Genomic DNA, 17,209 nt, shown 5'->3' with positions numbered 1-17,209 from the left:
GACTCAGTGATAAACAGCAAATTGGTTAAAGTGACTGTTAAATTGCAAAATTGTTTGGAAAAAGTTATTAACTATTTTTACTACACTGGTTCTCTCTCCTTCAAGAAAGATCATATTAAAAATATATGTATTATAACATCTCTGTTATTAGTCAGTCATATACTGTATTTTGCTTAGCAAAAATAAAATATTTGTAGGAAGTAAGTGATAATCTGGAGCCGTACTACCCCAATTCACAAGGCCCCCAAAGCAACACAGTATTGTGTGTGATTCTGGTGTTTGCTCACCGTAAAGAAATAAGCAGTGCATGGCATGATCATATGGAGCCTCCAGTGCCCCGTAGGGAAGGCGAGAGAGCCAGTTTTTCGCTTTAGAATTTGTTAGAGTGAAAACACACCATAAGGTAGGTACCCCCTACAGCCTGGCTAAGAGTCAGTGACACTGGCCATGATCCAAAATATCCAAGTTTGCAATGCGGTACGCCTGGAAAAGCCACTCTAGTGCGTTTCCTCAAAAGGGCAGCATAGATTTAGAGATTCAAAGTTGGGGAGTTTGACTCATATCCCCTCCAAATGCATAAAGACCTCAATCTGAAAAACACCTCTGAAAGCCCTAGAATGACCCTGCAATCCCACATCTGTTAGGTCAACAGAGCATTTGTCATAGCAATATCGTAATTTTATAAAAACATATTTACACTTTTAAGCCATAGATCAGTTCTGAGCTGTAGCAACAGTATAAACAGTAGAGTCACATACAAGCAAAATCCTCAAGGAAAAATTAACTGTGAAGCCTTTAAATAAAACTGTAACAAAGTACATGCCCTTAAAAAATAAATGTTCTTTGGCTAAATTTTAGATATATTTGTAGGGATCTGTGGTAAAAACACTGCCAATTTACGTCAGTAGTTCTTAATGAAACTCCATTGGGAATGAATATAAACCACAATACATCGACTTTACTGCAATTTTGTCAAACTGATAAATATTTCATAGAAAGTATGTACGGACATTGCAATTTCATTGTATTATATTACAACAATGCTAATGCCAGTAAATAAACTGGTAAGTTATCTTTAGGTTAAAGCCAAAGATAATTTCTTAGTTTTTCTTTAACATTTTATTCAAGGACATAGTTAAATATTTGTTAGTTTTGGATTTTGGTGATGCAGACTTATTTCAATTACTGGTGTTTAGTGATCAGGATGAAGGAAAGGGAATTAGTATCAAAGAATGCTGAAGTGCTCCTTTATAAAAAGAAAACACCCAACATTTTAAAACAGAAAGTTCTAAGGGACTGACAAATAACTATTTTTTAGTCATTTAAAACATTTAAGTAGCCAGAAAACAAAAATCTTTGTTAATTATTTAAGATGATATATGATGAATATTAAACTCTATACAATTTTCTTGTTACAGACACAAGTAAAGCTTTATAATTACTCTGCATAAAGTACAATTGTATTTTCTTTTTGAATATTGTATTTCCAAATAGTTTTGATAGATGTTAGATACTGCATTTCTTCCCTTTATCTGTTTAAACTTCCTAAACATGTTATTTATAAAGACACTGCAAATTCATGGCATTAAAAAAATTCTATGTAACACAGTGTGATCAATATGATGAAAAGTATTTCATTTGTTTCAGGAGATAGTTACTTTTAAGGGAAAATGACAAAGGCTATAGGGTATATCATTCTATCATTACCTTCTTTTATACAAGTGAATTATTTAACATGCTGCGTGACTTAAAACTCAAAAGTTTTTATTGTTAGTCAAGTAGGGTCAAATGTGAAAAATACCAAAATAAATGCATATTTCAAAGCTTAGGCCATCGCTCTCCTGAATCATTTTACCAGAAGGAAAGGTTCAACAACAGGAAGCATCGTCAGCCGTAGAAGTCTACTAATTTGTAAGGTGTTAATTGGTAACCAGATATGGTTAGGCAGCGCTAAGCAATTACATGTAAGCAATGACTCCAAATCTGAGCAGCTGGCAACTTAATTTTCAAGTAACTCGCACCAACAAAGAGGTGACTGGTTGCATGAAGGCCAGTCCCACATCTGGCTTACAAATAAAATAATGGCCGAACTACTAATAATACAGCAATTGAAAGTTTTCTTCGATTAAGACAATGAATAATGAGGAATCACTTTTACTTATTTTTTTTTTAAGACACTATAAAATTAGTGGGATATATCAAAAAACCTAAGACTAATAAAATTTTAGTAACTAAAATTTAAAAAGTAATTGTTACTAGTAAGACTAGTAACAATTTTATTTTGACAATGGGTTGTTATGGCCATTAACAGAAAATAATTTAAACACTTAAGAAAATCTCCACTATAAACAAAGCTCTTATACTATAATAATATATGTTACTTTTCCAATACATTATTATATTATGTGTACTTCAAATCTATATGACCTTATTAACCAATGTCACCCCAATAAGTTTAATAAAAAAGTAAAATATCTAAATTTAAAAAGATTTTTTTATATATATATGTTAACTATATTAATATGAAAAACTGACTCATTGTCATTAATAGAAATAACTTTAATTCCCATGATATTTGTGAAATAGCATAGTACGGGAGCAAAAGGATTAATATTCAAACGAGATGACTTTTATAGTTCTTACTCTTATCTGTCAAATTTCAAAGGGTTGTTGTAATGATCAGATAAAATTAATACGGCCCTAAAATTCATTACAGACTATGAAGAGGAAGAAAAAAATTTTTTTTTTCAAGTCAAGGATATTTTATGTAAACTCAATATACAAATCCAATTTATAAAAGGTGTTGTACCTGAAACTAAAATGAGGTCACTGCTGACCAGTCTTAGGTACTCTGGAGTTCCAAAACGGGGTCAATAACCAATGGTTTAAGTTGTGATTAGTTTCTCATACTAATGATAACAGAAAATTGGCTCTAGGAAATGTCACTTAAGTTTTACTTTAATCAAAGTTGAACAGATTTCTTTACTACAGGGCCTCACAGAGCCTTCGATATGCTGATGTACTTTGGAAATCTTTTAGATTCTTTAGCAAGTAATATATAAACGTGTTTGATACAGGAATTCCCTAGTCTTTTAGAACTCCTCAAGATTCCTAGCCTTTGACCCATCTAGACCAGGGGCCCCCCACCCCCGGGCCACAGACCAGTACCCCCTGGGCCTGCTGGGAGCCCACAGCAGGAGGTCAGCTTAAATGTAACCACCTGAATCGTCCCAAAAGCCTCCTCCCCGACACCCCCACCGTCTGTGGAAAAAATTGTCTCCCACGAAACTGGTCAAAAAGGTTGGGGACCACTGAACTAGACAATTCGGAAAGCTGTCGTAATTGTTTAGGGAAAAAGTACTTTTGAGTAAGGTATATTAACAGCTCTTTTTTCTTTTAAATTTACCTGCTAAGAAGCTTTGTGTGAACCTACAAAAATTCTGCATTAATTTATATCATTGAGAGATATTCTTTTAAACAATTAACCACTTAGATTCATTAAGTGGATTATTATGATTTATATACATATATAGCTAAATGTATACATAATGTATACAAATAATGACAATGCCAAACATTACTGCTGGACTGTGTCCTCTGAAATTCATGTTGAAACCTAACACTCAAGGTGATTAGGAGGTGGGGCCTTTGGGAGGTGGTTAGTTCAGGAGGGCAGAGAGCCTATGGATGAGATTACTGCTCTTACAAAAATGCTCTAGACGTCTCCCTCTTTTTCAGCCATTTGAGGATTCAAGAAGTCTACAACCTAAAAGAAGGCCAGCACCCAACCATGCTGGTACCCTGATCTTCAACTTCTAGACTTCAAAATATTTTTTTTTATAAGCCATCTAATAGTCTGTGGTATTTTGTTATAGTGGCTTCAATGGACTAAGATACCTGAGAAAACCAATAAGAAAACCACTAAAAACTAATTTGGTAACTGACATAATTGGGTTTACTATCTCCATATTATACCCAAGGCCTGGTTCTCATTATCTGTATAATCACAACTAAAATTAATTGGTCACTCAACTTGTACCATATAAAGACCAATCAGTGACTTCCAGAATTCAGTTGAGAATTTATATAAAGACATACTTACACAACAATTAATATCAAAATATTTGACAAAATTCCAAAACAATAAAAAAACCTCAAAATGATATCTTAATGTCAATTTTACCTTTCAATTTCTTTTTTCTGAGGGTTTAAAATCATTAACTCTGTTTTGTTATTTTCTTCAGTAAAGGCCTTCTGTTCTTCATAGGCTTTTAGTTTTTCTTTTAACATTAAAATCTAGTAGAGAGAAACAATAGTTAAAATACAAAACAAATTACTTGTCTCTATTAAACATGGCCACAGAAAATATTAGCTATGAAAAATAACTGAACAAGCCAGATTTCAACTGTAGCAGAAACACAGGTCAAATTTTTAGACAATTAAGATCACAGAGTCCCATAAATGAGGAACTGAAGGAAATTAGCATAACAATGTAAAGAGCTGTCATACCTCTTTCTTCTGCTCATTACAGATCTTTACATACTGAGTTATATGATTGTCAAGGTGAAGAACATTGCTCTTCAACTGTTAAAAGATAGAAATTATGATTGCATATAGAGAAAGAAATAAATCACAATAACGTAGTTATATATACGAGCAAAATGGCATCATACACTCATAATTCAGTTCATGAATTCAGAATCTGTGGAAAATATAATCACGAGACAAACATGATCAATTATGCTCATGTTTAAAACCTATGACAAGAGGGTATGTTGAGCACATTAATAATGTAAATGAAATGATAAATTGCCTTACTATCTGAGAAAAAGTATTTTTAAGAACTTTCATGGCATTCATTCTCAATATAATAAAAATTTCCCATTTTCTTTTTCCTCTGACTTTTAGGAAATTCAGAGATAATTTTAAGATCCAGCCATTTGTAAGTTCAACTAGTGTTCAATGAATTATTACATTTTATACCTTATAAAATAATATGGGCCCCTTGGCAGCTATTAAATAGTGGAGAGGACATTAAACATAAAAGTCCCAATACCTGATTTAGAGGTCCCTCACCTCTCAGTTAAATAACTTAGAATTCAGGACTTATAACTCTGAGCATGGGCTTCCTCAACTGTGGAGCTAAAGATGCCTTTGATGATGGGTTGGTGTGAGAATCATGTCAAAAACCTTTGTTTGCTCATATTCTACAATCTTTAGCAACTAATTATATAAATAGTATATAAACACTTCCCTAAGGAAGACAATAACATGCTTATGTTCTTTCAATGGGAATAGCAGAAGGGAAAGCGGGAGAGATTATCATACCAGTGGAACTGTAGGTCTTCTCAAATCCTTAGATCCCGTGATTTTAAATACACATCATGTCTAACATATATTTTTTAATTACTCCAAATTATTTGCAAAAAAGTGCTGATAAAATCAATTGTTCTATTGCTGGAGCTAGAGACTGATTACATCAATATCATAAATGCAGAAATAAATGATTTTTAGAAAGCTATTTACTTTATAAACTGAAGCTGATACTGTATCTATTTTACAGATGAGGTAACTGCATTTTAGAGAAATTAGCTAACATGTCCAAGGTTGTCAGGCAGAAAGTGTAGGTGGTAGGCTAACGCAGAGTATCATCCTCGGCTGCCACAAATGTATTAAATAAAACCTTGACCATTATTTCAGGATGCCATCAAAATATCATGAGCCACAATGTGGAAAACGTTGGAAAGAAAGGCACTAAAGAGCCCTAGCTCCCAAAAGACTAAATAATAGTATCTATTATACGTATAATCAAATTGCTTAATGGTTTACTTAATCTAAGTTAATGTTCAATTAATCCTAACCGTAAAGATATTTCTAACATGGTTTCCTAACTCATTAGTAGAAATACAACTCTAAATTAATATTGTTAGAATTATAAAAATAATATGCACCTAATACTCTTACAACAAAGGCAGAGTAAATACACTTACAGAGGATTTAATGTCCTTTGCACGGTTAGCATACTTGAGAGTGTTATATGTGTCATCGTAGCTCATAGAGGAAGGACTAATAGCAGCTATCATTATAGTTTGACAGTTGCCTCCAAGAGAATCCTTTAACAAGCGAGTGAGCTTACTATTTCTGTAAGGAATATGCTGATTTTTTCTCTGGAAAAAAACAAAAAAAGAATTCTTATGTCATTTTCCACATTTAAATGCAAACCTGCTACCACTTTGCTTTAAGAATTCAAGTGTTGCCCAACTTTGCCCAGACTTATGATATAAATGTGGATCTAAGTGGTAATAAGTCTTACAGTACTATTTAGTGAATATATAAAACAATTCCATTTAAAGATTATACTCTAACTGAAATAGAAACTTTAGATAATAATAAAATATCAGTATTGGTTCATTAGTTGTAATAAGTGGACCAAGATAATGTGAGATATTAACAGGGCAAACTGAGTGGGGATATATTAAACAAGATTTTTCTGTACATATTAGCAGCTTTCCTGTACCTAAAACTATTAAAAAACAAAATGTCTATTTAGAAGGTCTCCCTTCATTTTTTAAAAAAGAAATTAAAATACAAATTAGTAATACATGTCTTAAAATATACTTAGAGGAATACTAAGAATTCTGCATGGCATAGAGCTGCTTCCCTCTAACCATCTAAAATGGACACATGAAAAAATTATAATTACAATTTTACAGATACTTCAGCTGAAAGCACAACACAGTTCTAAGAGCGCTTAATTTTTCTACGTTTTCTTTTACTTAAAAGATAATAGTTCGGACTTGAACAAATTTTCCAAGATGTACACTGCTATATAAAAAACAGAGCATTAAAACATTAAGATAAAAGCAAGGTTATATTATCCAATTTAAATCTTTCATATTACAGAAGAGGAAAATTGAGCTAAGTAAAAACTGAAATGACTTGCCTCAGGTCACACAGTTGGTAATTCAGAGTTAGAAATGAGCCCTAGGTCTCCCAACTCCCAGTAGTACTATGCTTTCTATCACAGCAGCCTGTCCCACACTGTGGAAAGTATACTGCTGGTACTTGAAATGATTTTACATGTACAAGACATGCGTTAAACACTGACTCATAAATGCCTCTATTGAAGAGAATTACTAAAAATTAAATTGGTATAAAAATGCTATAAATACCTTAAGTTTAGAAAATCAGTCTATACCATGCTGTCTGCTTACATGTTTGAAATTTTAACTTAGAATATAAATCATCTTGCTTTTGTAATCTTCCTGTGATTTCAGTAATTCGTCTATTTTAAAAAAGGACCTCATATAATTTTATAATACCTTATACTAAACCAAATGCAATATTTTAAAAAGTTTAGCAGTAAATTTTTTAAGCTTTTAAGCCTGCTTTGAACTTAAATGACTGGGCTTTAATTTAAAAAAGTCACTTTTTTACAATACAGAAATTGTCAAATATGCTGTCTTCTAGTAAGAACTTCTGGCATACAGTAGATGTAAAATAGTATTTTAAATGCCCCACAGGCATCTAGTAAACATTATCCTATTAGGTAATTTAATTACATTTTGCATCTTAAATCTCACTTCCTCTCTAAGAAAAGTCAACAATCTTTAATATTAAACCCAATTTTACAGTATATAAACTACTAACCAGAACAGATTTAGTTTTTCCAAAATGTCTTTTGTGTCTTCATGCCAATTCAATTGTTATGCTTGTTATGTACTGATCATTTAATGCTAATTTTAAAAATCAAGTTCAAAATAAGTAATGAGAAAGTACCATAAAATACTAATTACTAATCTGATATTCAATACTTTTCACTCAACAAATTCTGGTCATAAAACTAGAAATTAAAAAAAATATAGAACCATAGCTTTATTTGATATACTAGCCTCTCTGAGATCTTCTCTCTGTTTATAAAAATTATTAATATACTCTTCAAATTTAATAATAGACCCTTACAATGAAATCACATTAAATAGTATCTTTCTAGAAATTATACATCCTTCAATAGTTCAAAATATTTAAACAAACATACGGTATCTACCTTTGTGTCTGCTAAGGCATTGATGACATTCCCAAGAGCGAGAAGTGATCGATTAATATTTGTGCCTTCTATAAACCGGGTCCCTTTAGCACTGGTAGTACTGGCTCTCTCAGACCCTGCCAGGTCAATGAGTGACATCTTGGCAATTCGGACATTTTGATCAATACTTGCTGTTTTGTCTTGCTGTCGCAAATAAATCTTTTTGAAATTATAGAAGAGGAAAAATGAGAAGATTTAATGAAATTAAAAGGGAAACATATATTTTATTTTTTAAAAAAGCATGAAATCAAGATTATTCTCATTTTAAAAACAAACCAAACAAGGTATAATCTGACTTGGCTGATATCCAAGAGTACCAGAAGTAATTACCAGAGTTGAGAAGAACTGGAAAATAAAATGTGTACCAGAAGGCAAATAAGTCCTGGCTGAACTGAAGGTCCAAATAACTACCATTTGTATTCTTGTAACCCTTGAATCAGAGCATGGAATTATCAGAGGTAGAGGTCATTTAGAAATAATGTTTTTAAGACAAAACCAAAGGCAGTGGTCAGAATGCTTTGCATTATCTGTAGAGACTGTACCCAAAGGAAAGCTAAATTTGAATGTTGACCCAAATCAAAGAGTAAATAAATTGTTGAGCATAATTATAATAAAAAAATGAAACATATAAAAAGTGGTATAATAAAGAAAACTGGTCATGTTCATTTGCCCATTAGAATAAAGCATAACTTATTCAGCTACATTAAGCTACTTTGTCATTTAACTAAAATAAATCTGGTGCAAACTTAAAAGAGATGGGGAAAGTTAGCTATTACTCCATTACAAAATCTCTGCTAAATTTTCTTACAAAACTGGGTCTAAGAGATTTTTGAAAACTCTGTATCACAGAGACACATTTCTCTCAAGACTGATAATGGAAGAGTCAGTCATAAGAATACAAAAGATTAATACAACTATGTGGGCTGAAGGCTTTCTTAATGACTTGATTGCCTCAAATATTAATTCCTTCAACTATAACAATTTCTATAAAATGAGTGCTACATAGCATAATCCAGAGTAAAGCTACATAAGCATTTGGTTTTAATAGAACTAAAAACTGTAAAAGATAGTATCTAACCTATGCTTTAACTCTTTTTAGAATTGTATTCCTAAAAAGTACTGCATCAACTGAATCTCACATCCTTAAGGAATGCACCTACTTTACACTGTCACTATGGTGAAATTTTTATGTTTTTTTTTTATGTTGTTATTTTTATTGTTGACACTATTACAGATGTGAATTGGTATCTCTTCAATTCACTGGTTCTGTAACTCTAGATCTATAAAGAGAAAGTTTGCTCTGAATATAAGATTATGTTTTGGAAATATTAAATATTTTCACTAACTTAAAGAAAGAAAACACATACACCCACAAAAACCCATCCTTCAACACTTCCATTTTTTTTAATCCTCTATCTTTAAACAGGTAAAAATTTACATTTCTTATTTACATCATTTCAATTCTAAATATTTTTGATAGAATCTTCTCAAAGCTGCAAAGTAAAGGGAGAGCTGGGAAGTAAAGTAGTTCACAGATAAAGAAATTTTTTTGTGTGTGAGAAACATACCATGCATAAATTTGGCTTCATTTATTTTAAATTCAACTTTAAGAGAGAGAGTCTAGAGGCCTGTTACCTGGAAAACGGCATGAGAACGAGAAGATGTAGCATTCATATCAGTAGGATGTTGTGTCCTGTTTTTGTTCCCATTATCCAATAACTGTAAAATTTCCTCTGAGGACTTGGGCTAGAGAAACATTTAAAAAATATGTAAAAATTAGCCACCTGTCTTTAAACTTTTAAATAAACTTTCAACAGGCAAGAAGACTTTTAAAGGTAAAATAAAAGGTAAGAAAATGCTTTCTATAATTTAAATCCCATTAAATATAGGCTGTGTATCATTTGTTTAGTACTTCTGTATTACATGAGGAATAAAAGATAAAATCTTATCATCTGAGGGGACGAAATATAAATGTATTAAGCAGAATAATACATGATATTAAATGTTCAAGTGTAATTTTAAAAGACAAGCTCATTTAATTATTTCAAGGAAAACAAAATAAGGTGAAAGACTGATTATTTTAACTTTGTACTTCATTATTTTTCTTATTTCTCAAGCACAATGAAAAATAAATAAATGGCTAAACAATCACACTTGCTATTTAAACAAGGGGAAAAGTTTATAATCGTACCTGATGTAAAGTCAATCCCTGAACAACCACCCCCTTTTGGGCATCTTCCCGGACAGCAAGTGGCCCTGAATTGACTAAGAGGTCACGAATCTGTTCATTATATACCTTAAAATTAAAAAAAAAAAAAAAAAGACAAAAAGAAAATACTGCTTTAGCACTGATATTAAAGCAATAGTGATAATATGACATACAGGTATACACTGGTGATTTAAGTTGATATTAGAATTTTATCTTACTGACAAATAGCAGTTAATTTAGTTCATCTCTTCCTTCTATCTCATGTTGCCATTACCTGATTTTCTACCATCTGAGAAAACAGGAGTTTAATTACCTAGGTTTGAAATTGAAATTTAAAGATGGACTCATTATAGCCTCACCCCATTATTCCTAACTTGATGATTTCAGTGAAACAGAAACAAGATAGCTGGAATTGCCATTTTTTATTTCCTGGAAATATACAGGACACACTTTCTTGGGAAATTCTAGTGGATCTGAAACATAAGTTATGTGGAGGTGGCATGGTTCTCACTGGAGAAGATAGTTTTTATTTTATAATGCCCAAGTAGTCCAAACTTCTTGAATTTTACAGTTCAAAAGTTAAGAAAAATCATACTCAAGAATGGATGGTTATTTATTTCATTTATCCTTCAATTACATTTTTTTTTACATGTAATTCTTAATGACAAATTCCATAATGATGAAGGAACTAATAGGTCCCAAGAGGTTAAGTAATTTGTCCATGGTCATGAAGGTAACAGCAGAGCAAGACCTGGAAGCCAAATGTCCTAACTCTGCTGCATGGAATTAAATACACATCTATATTTTATGTCTCTGGCAATTTTTTTTAAAAAGCAATTCCTGTAAGTAATGCAGAGGAATAGTACTATTGCCTTAATTTTATGAATTTACTAAAGGTATGAAGTTTTCTGCTTGTTAACCAAATGACTAGAGCTGGTATTTCCACATTCTAATTCATAGCCCATAGTGATAATTCATTGCTAGCAAAATATTTTACAACAAATGATAATCATTGTGTTGGGGGGAGGTCCAGGTATGTCTATTTTTAAAAACTCCTAGCCAATTCTGGTACATAACCCAAGTAGAGAACCATTAGATTGGACATTGCCATAACAGTGATAAAATAAAGGTAGACTAAAAGAAAAATAATTAAAAACATTATAAAAATAACCAAACTTCAAAATTCTAAAAGCTATGAAGGGATGTAAGGAAGGAATAATGAATAATATGGCCATGCTTTTTTCCCTAAATATGTTCAGAACAATTATTTTCAATAATTTACTATAGAAAATGAGTTTAGTTCTTTTATCTTCAAGTTCTATAGACTTAAGAAGAAAAATTTTTAGCAACATACATAATCTTAATGGATTTTTGAAATGTCAAGAAACTCTCTCAGTAGGAACCTAACTACAAGATATCAATAAAAGAGCTGTGACTAGTAGAATTTTTTCTGACACCACAAATGAATAGGCAGTAAAATCAGAGATTTATGTTTCTGCACTGGTTTCTGAAACACTATCTGATTGCAAAGTTAGAATGCCTGCCACTTAGTTATGATTTGTTGAATGTCAGCTATTATTAAGAGGGTAGGAGGCCTCCAAGAAAGATGGGGTGTGTCAAAAGGGCCCAAGAGACAGCATGAAAGAGTCTCAAGTCTGGCACAATTTCAACATACAAACAAATAGTTACACTGAAAGGGATTATAATCTATTGAGTAATGTTAAGAATCCATGAATCCACGCTGATACAATAAAGGAAAGAGAAGGTCTTCCTTATAGTAGACAGCCAATGAATAAATGTAGAAGAAATTACGGAATTTAAAAACCATTATCATCTACCACCACAGTAATTGATTCTAGCATGAATCATCAGTGGATGATAATACCAACAGATGAAAGTTTGACTAAGAGGATATTTATATTTTCTCCTTACAGGGTATTTATTAATTATAAAAGGTATCGTAGTATCTTGACAGTGAAGAAACTTTGCAGACACCAGCATAATGAAACTGATCAAAGTGAACATAGCCAGTAACAGGACCACTAACCACAAAGTCACTTCTGTATTATTTCTGCCAGCCCACATCTAATTGTGACGAACCCAAACTAAGGGTGTCTTCACAATGACATACAGGAAAATAAATCCAGATTAAAGAGACTGAACAGATATGACTACTGAATGCAACTAAGGATCTTAGATTTTTGTTTTCAATAAAGGGTATTACTATAATCACTAGCAAACCCTCATTAAGGTCTATTGATTAGATAATAGTGTATCATTGTTAATTTCCTGATTTTTGATAATTATTCAGTGGTTATTTAAGAAAATTTCCTACTGTTATAAGTCTGTAACTTAAGCAGTTTAAAAAAAAAATACAAACACATACAGAGAGAAAGCAAAGGTAGTAAATTGTTAACATATGGTGAATCTGGGTGAAGGGTATCTGGATGTTCGTTGTGCCAATCTTGCTAGTTTTCTGTATGTCAGAAATTATGCAAAATAAAATACTGAACAGAAAAACAAATAAGATGCATCACAGGTACTTAAGACCAAAAATTTTAATGATATTATATATTTATGAAAAAATTCCTGTATGATAAAAATTATGAATGGACCATGGAACTTAAAGATTTCTCAATACTACTGATTAATCTAAAGAATGACATAGCCAACTTACCTCCAGATAAGAAACTGCAGTGCTACATACTTTCTCTTCTTTAATCTCATCCATGGATTTGTAAAGTTCTAATAAGGTTAGATACATCACTCCAGGTTCGGTAGCTGATCCTAGCATCGTGTGGGTCTTCCCAGCTCCAGTGGCACCATATGCAAGTACTGGGTTTTTATGAAAAGGGATCAAAGCTCTTTGTTATGACATAAACCCCTACTACAGCTACTGTCTAGTGGGTAGTTCCACTGGATATGCCGAACAGTAACTTTAAACCCAACAGACCCAAAATTAATTTATAGCATTATCTTTAAAACCTGCTAACGTTAGCATAAGCCTCCTCTAACTCTTATATTCTCTATTCTGATGAATGGAAGCATCATTCTCCCATCTGATCCTGCCCCCCAACACCTGCTCCCATTCTTCTACGGCAACCTTACAAATCGCAATCAACTATCAGTCTCTCTATTAGTTTCAGTCTTCTTTAATCCAACCTCTAGAATCTGTTGTTACTTTTATGAAAAATAAAATCTGAATATGTTAACCTTTTTAATAGTTCCACAGTCCTAAATGAGAAAGCTCAAATTCCTTGCCTTGGAATATTATTAGGCATTCTAAGAGAGGGTGTCTGGTTATCTCTCTAGCCTATTTCTTCCGTGCTGTGGTGTAGGTACACCAGATTATTTGAAGTTCTCTGCATGTGCTGTTCCCTTTCTATTCCACTGCCTTTGTCCTGGAAAGTCTCTCCATTTATTCCAACTAGAAAACTTGCAACTGTTCTAAATATTCAACACAGATGTTACTTTCCCGTGCCTTCCCTGACAGTCTTAGGCAGAAACACATACTCCCTCAGTTGAGCCCTCACCATATGCCACACAACCTTCTATTCTAGCACATATCACACTGTATTTCCAACTGTGACCTCCACAAAGACGAGGTCGTGCATCCTATGCACCTAGTAAATCACAAAGCAGGTACTCAATACAAGTGTGTTGGGTGAGTGAATTCTAGAGAGAAGACATTTATAAAATTCCTTTTAAATTTAAAGCAAACAAAAATGTTGTTTTAGGCAAATTACTCTGTTTTTCAGATTCCATCCAGTAACACATAAAAGTAATGTGTGTTTTTTCAAATGCAAAAAAAAAAAAAAAAAAAAAAAAAAGGCCACATATGGCAAATACCCATCACAATAGCCAGTTAAGGCAGTAATTCCTCATTTTACTGGTGGTGAGAACGTTAACAAACTTCACAAACACTTTTCAGTAGAATGAATTAAACTGATGTATGTTTCACTTTGTTCTATTTTATGTAAGCCCATAGTATATTAAGAAGTCTTAAGACAACTGGATAAGAATATAAAGTAAGTCCAAAAGCAACCAAAGATTCAGTACTACTTTGGTAGATTTTTTTCATTTCAATTTTTCAAAAAAATTAAAAAAATCTCTAGAGACATTAAGGAGGTTCATCAATGAGGAAAATAATATATGCTTAAAAAATAGAAACATAGCAGTTATAATCAATAAACCACACTTCATTCTTATTTGACCAAGAGGGTAAATCTTTTTTAGTAAAACTGAATGAGTCAGTGAAAACCAATGAAACATATTACAGGTTTGAGCTGTCTTTAAAAAAATTGTCATAAATTGCGGTAATTCCAAAAATAGTATGTGTATTAATAATTGTGTTAAGTGCCTTATAAGCACTGGGATAACTGGCCTTTTGGATATATCTCTTTCTAGGAAATCAACATGGCCATTTTGAAAGGCAAATTACTATAGGTCTATTTAGAGCACTAGACATGCTTTTTGGGCTGAAGATATGCTAAAAGAGTACTTGATATCCAATTAATGAGGGCTTTTAACATTTTTATTTCAAGATATTGTGAAGTGATTTCACTCATATGTGGAATCTAAGGAACAAACTGAACTAACAAGCAAATACAGACAGACTCATAGATGGAGAGCAGACTGACAGTTCTTGGGGTGAAGGTTGAGGAGTGGAGGGTTTAAGCAAAAAAAGCAAAGAACTTATGGACAAGACAGCAGTGTGGTGACTGCAGAGGGGAGATGAGTGGGTGGAGATAGAAGAGGGTATGGGGGTAAAAAGCAATAGGAAAAATACAATAAAAATAAAAAAAATTATTAAATATTCCCCCCTGCCAAAAAAAAAAAAAAAAAAAGATATTGTAAAGAAAAATGGTGGTATAAAGAAAATGCCAAGTGTTCAAAACTGTTTGACTATTCCACAGGGGTAGAGAGTTGTATGGGTAAATACTGGAACTACTTATAAATACAGCTTGTGAGAAATCTGGCATCAGTTACAAGAAACATGTGGTTTAACGAAAAGAAATTGAAAGGATGATTATCGATAGGGACTACAGCAAGACCATTAAAGACAAAGTTTCACAAATGATATGTTATACATGATGACCGAATTTTGAATAAAGTTTACATTTATGGTGAAGTCTACAGAACTTAAGAATTTTTAGCAAACGTGTAACTTAAAATTGATTATATCAAGAAGAAAAGGCCAAGTAGAAGTCCTTTTTAATATAAAATTAAAATCGAACAGGAAAATTAAACCCCAGCTGAAATAATTACCTGTGCAGTTATATCCATTTAAAAAACTCCGAAGAATTGGCTTAGTAGTATGTTCAAAAACTTCCAGTTGTGTTGAAGTTTCATCAAAAACAGCATCAAACACAAATTTAAGATCCTTATTTGGTCTCTTTGTAATATCTCGATTTGCAGTTTTCCTTCCATGGAAAAAACCAATTTCTTGTTGTTTGGGATCAAAAACTAGAATATGCTGATCCACAACATGGGCTACTTTATGAAATCCAGCTGCCTTTTCCTTTGTGTTTTCAGGACGCACGCGGACAACTACTTTCATGTGGTGACACAGGTCATCCTCAGTGACAGACATTGTTGATTATCTTGATTCCTTTGTTTATATGAATGCCTAAATAATTCTCTAAAATTAAAAAGAAAAAAAGTATTAATATTAGTTCTACATGTATGTAAAATGACTGGTATGTAGCATTCATTTAAAAAAGGTGTTAATTTTGTTCCACTAACCCGGTAAATGTTTCTGGAAATGCATATACAGTTGACTGTTAAACAACATGGGTTTGTCCTGTGTGGGTCCACTTTCATGCAGGTTTTTAAAACTAAATACCGTAAATGGATTTTCTCTTATGATTTTCTTAACATTTTTTCTTTATCTTCATGGTAAGAATATAGCATATGATACATACAAAGTATGTCAATTGACTGTTTATGTTATTGGTAAGGCTTCCAGTCAACAGCAGACTATTAGTAAAGTTCTGGAGTCAGAAGTTATGTATGCAAAGTAAGCCACAGAAAAAGTCAAGAACCATATGATTTCACTCATTCGTGAGATAAAAGACTGAAAGAAACAAATGAACAAACAAGAAAAACAAACAAAAACTCACAGACACAGACAACAGTATGGTGGTTACTAAAGGCGAAGGCGAAGGGGTGGAGGGTAATATAGGGTAAAGGGGGTTAAATATACAGTTGCAGAAGATCTGACTTTGGGTGGCCGGCACACAATACTATATATATATATAGATGATGTACCATAGAATTGTACCCTTGAAACCTATATAATCTTATTAAACAATGTTGCCCCAATAAATTTAAAAAGAAAAAAGTTATACGCAAATTTGAATGGCATGTGTAGGTGGGAGAGTGTCCCAGCCTCTACTTTGTTCAAAGATCAATTGTATGTCTGTGTGTGCGCGCGCGCGCGCAAGTACACGTTTGTTTACTTGTTTATTTTACTCCTTGGTTCAAAATCTTCCAGTGGTTCTTCATCTTATTCAGAGTACAAGTTCAAGTTCTTTAAAGGCCTACGTTTTTCACCTCATGTTTTATTGCTTTCCCCTTTGCTCACATCATTCCAGTTAACACACCAGGCACCCCAAGTAGGGTGTTTCCATTCACCATTTTCTCCACTGCCAAGTGCACAACTAATTCCTTCACTCTTATTCTTGCTCTCATTAAAATTACAACCCAATTCTTAATCACCCTTATACTCCTGTTTTTTCCAAAGTACTTACCATCTCCTGATAGAATGTGTTTATTTTTTTTTACTTATATGTTTGTTATTTTTTTTCTCTCTTCCAGTTAAACTAGACGCTCGTCAATGGTGTGTATTTTTATACCTGTTTTGCTTATTATGTGTTCCAAGAGCCTAACACTCCCTGTCATAGGGTAGACAT

General features: G+C 32.6%; 1 protein-coding gene across 1 annotated transcript in view; it reads right to left on the bottom strand.

Annotated features, from left to right (window-relative positions):
* Positions 1 to 15,888, bottom strand: part of KIF18A (kinesin family member 18A) — a 66,656-nt gene extending 50,768 nt beyond the window's left edge. Inside the window, exons 1-8 of the mRNA XM_054586245.1 lie at positions 15,564 to 15,888; positions 12,973 to 13,130; positions 10,278 to 10,382; positions 9,722 to 9,832; positions 8,048 to 8,245; positions 5,991 to 6,167; positions 4,510 to 4,584; positions 4,184 to 4,296 (exon numbers count right to left, since the gene is read on the bottom strand). Coding sequence (XP_054442220.1) covers positions 4,184 to 4,296; positions 4,510 to 4,584; positions 5,991 to 6,167; positions 8,048 to 8,245; positions 9,722 to 9,832; positions 10,278 to 10,382; positions 12,973 to 13,130; positions 15,564 to 15,888 — 1,262 coding nt within the window. The remainder of the gene's footprint in view (positions 1 to 4,183; positions 4,297 to 4,509; positions 4,585 to 5,990; positions 6,168 to 8,047; positions 8,246 to 9,721; positions 9,833 to 10,277; positions 10,383 to 12,972; positions 13,131 to 15,563) is intronic.
* Between the last annotated feature and the right edge of the window lie 1,321 nt (positions 15,889 to 17,209).

The sequence above is a fragment of the Pteronotus mesoamericanus genome, unplaced genomic scaffold, assembly GCF_021234165.1.
Source record: "Pteronotus mesoamericanus isolate MK-2021 breed Mesoamerican mustached bat unplaced genomic scaffold, CSHL_Meso_final contig_90, whole genome shotgun sequence".
Classification (NCBI taxonomy): Eukaryota; Metazoa; Chordata; class Mammalia; order Chiroptera; family Mormoopidae; genus Pteronotus; species Pteronotus mesoamericanus.
Note: the sequence above shows the minus strand (reverse complement) of the source record. Positions and strands in the feature narration are given on the sequence as shown.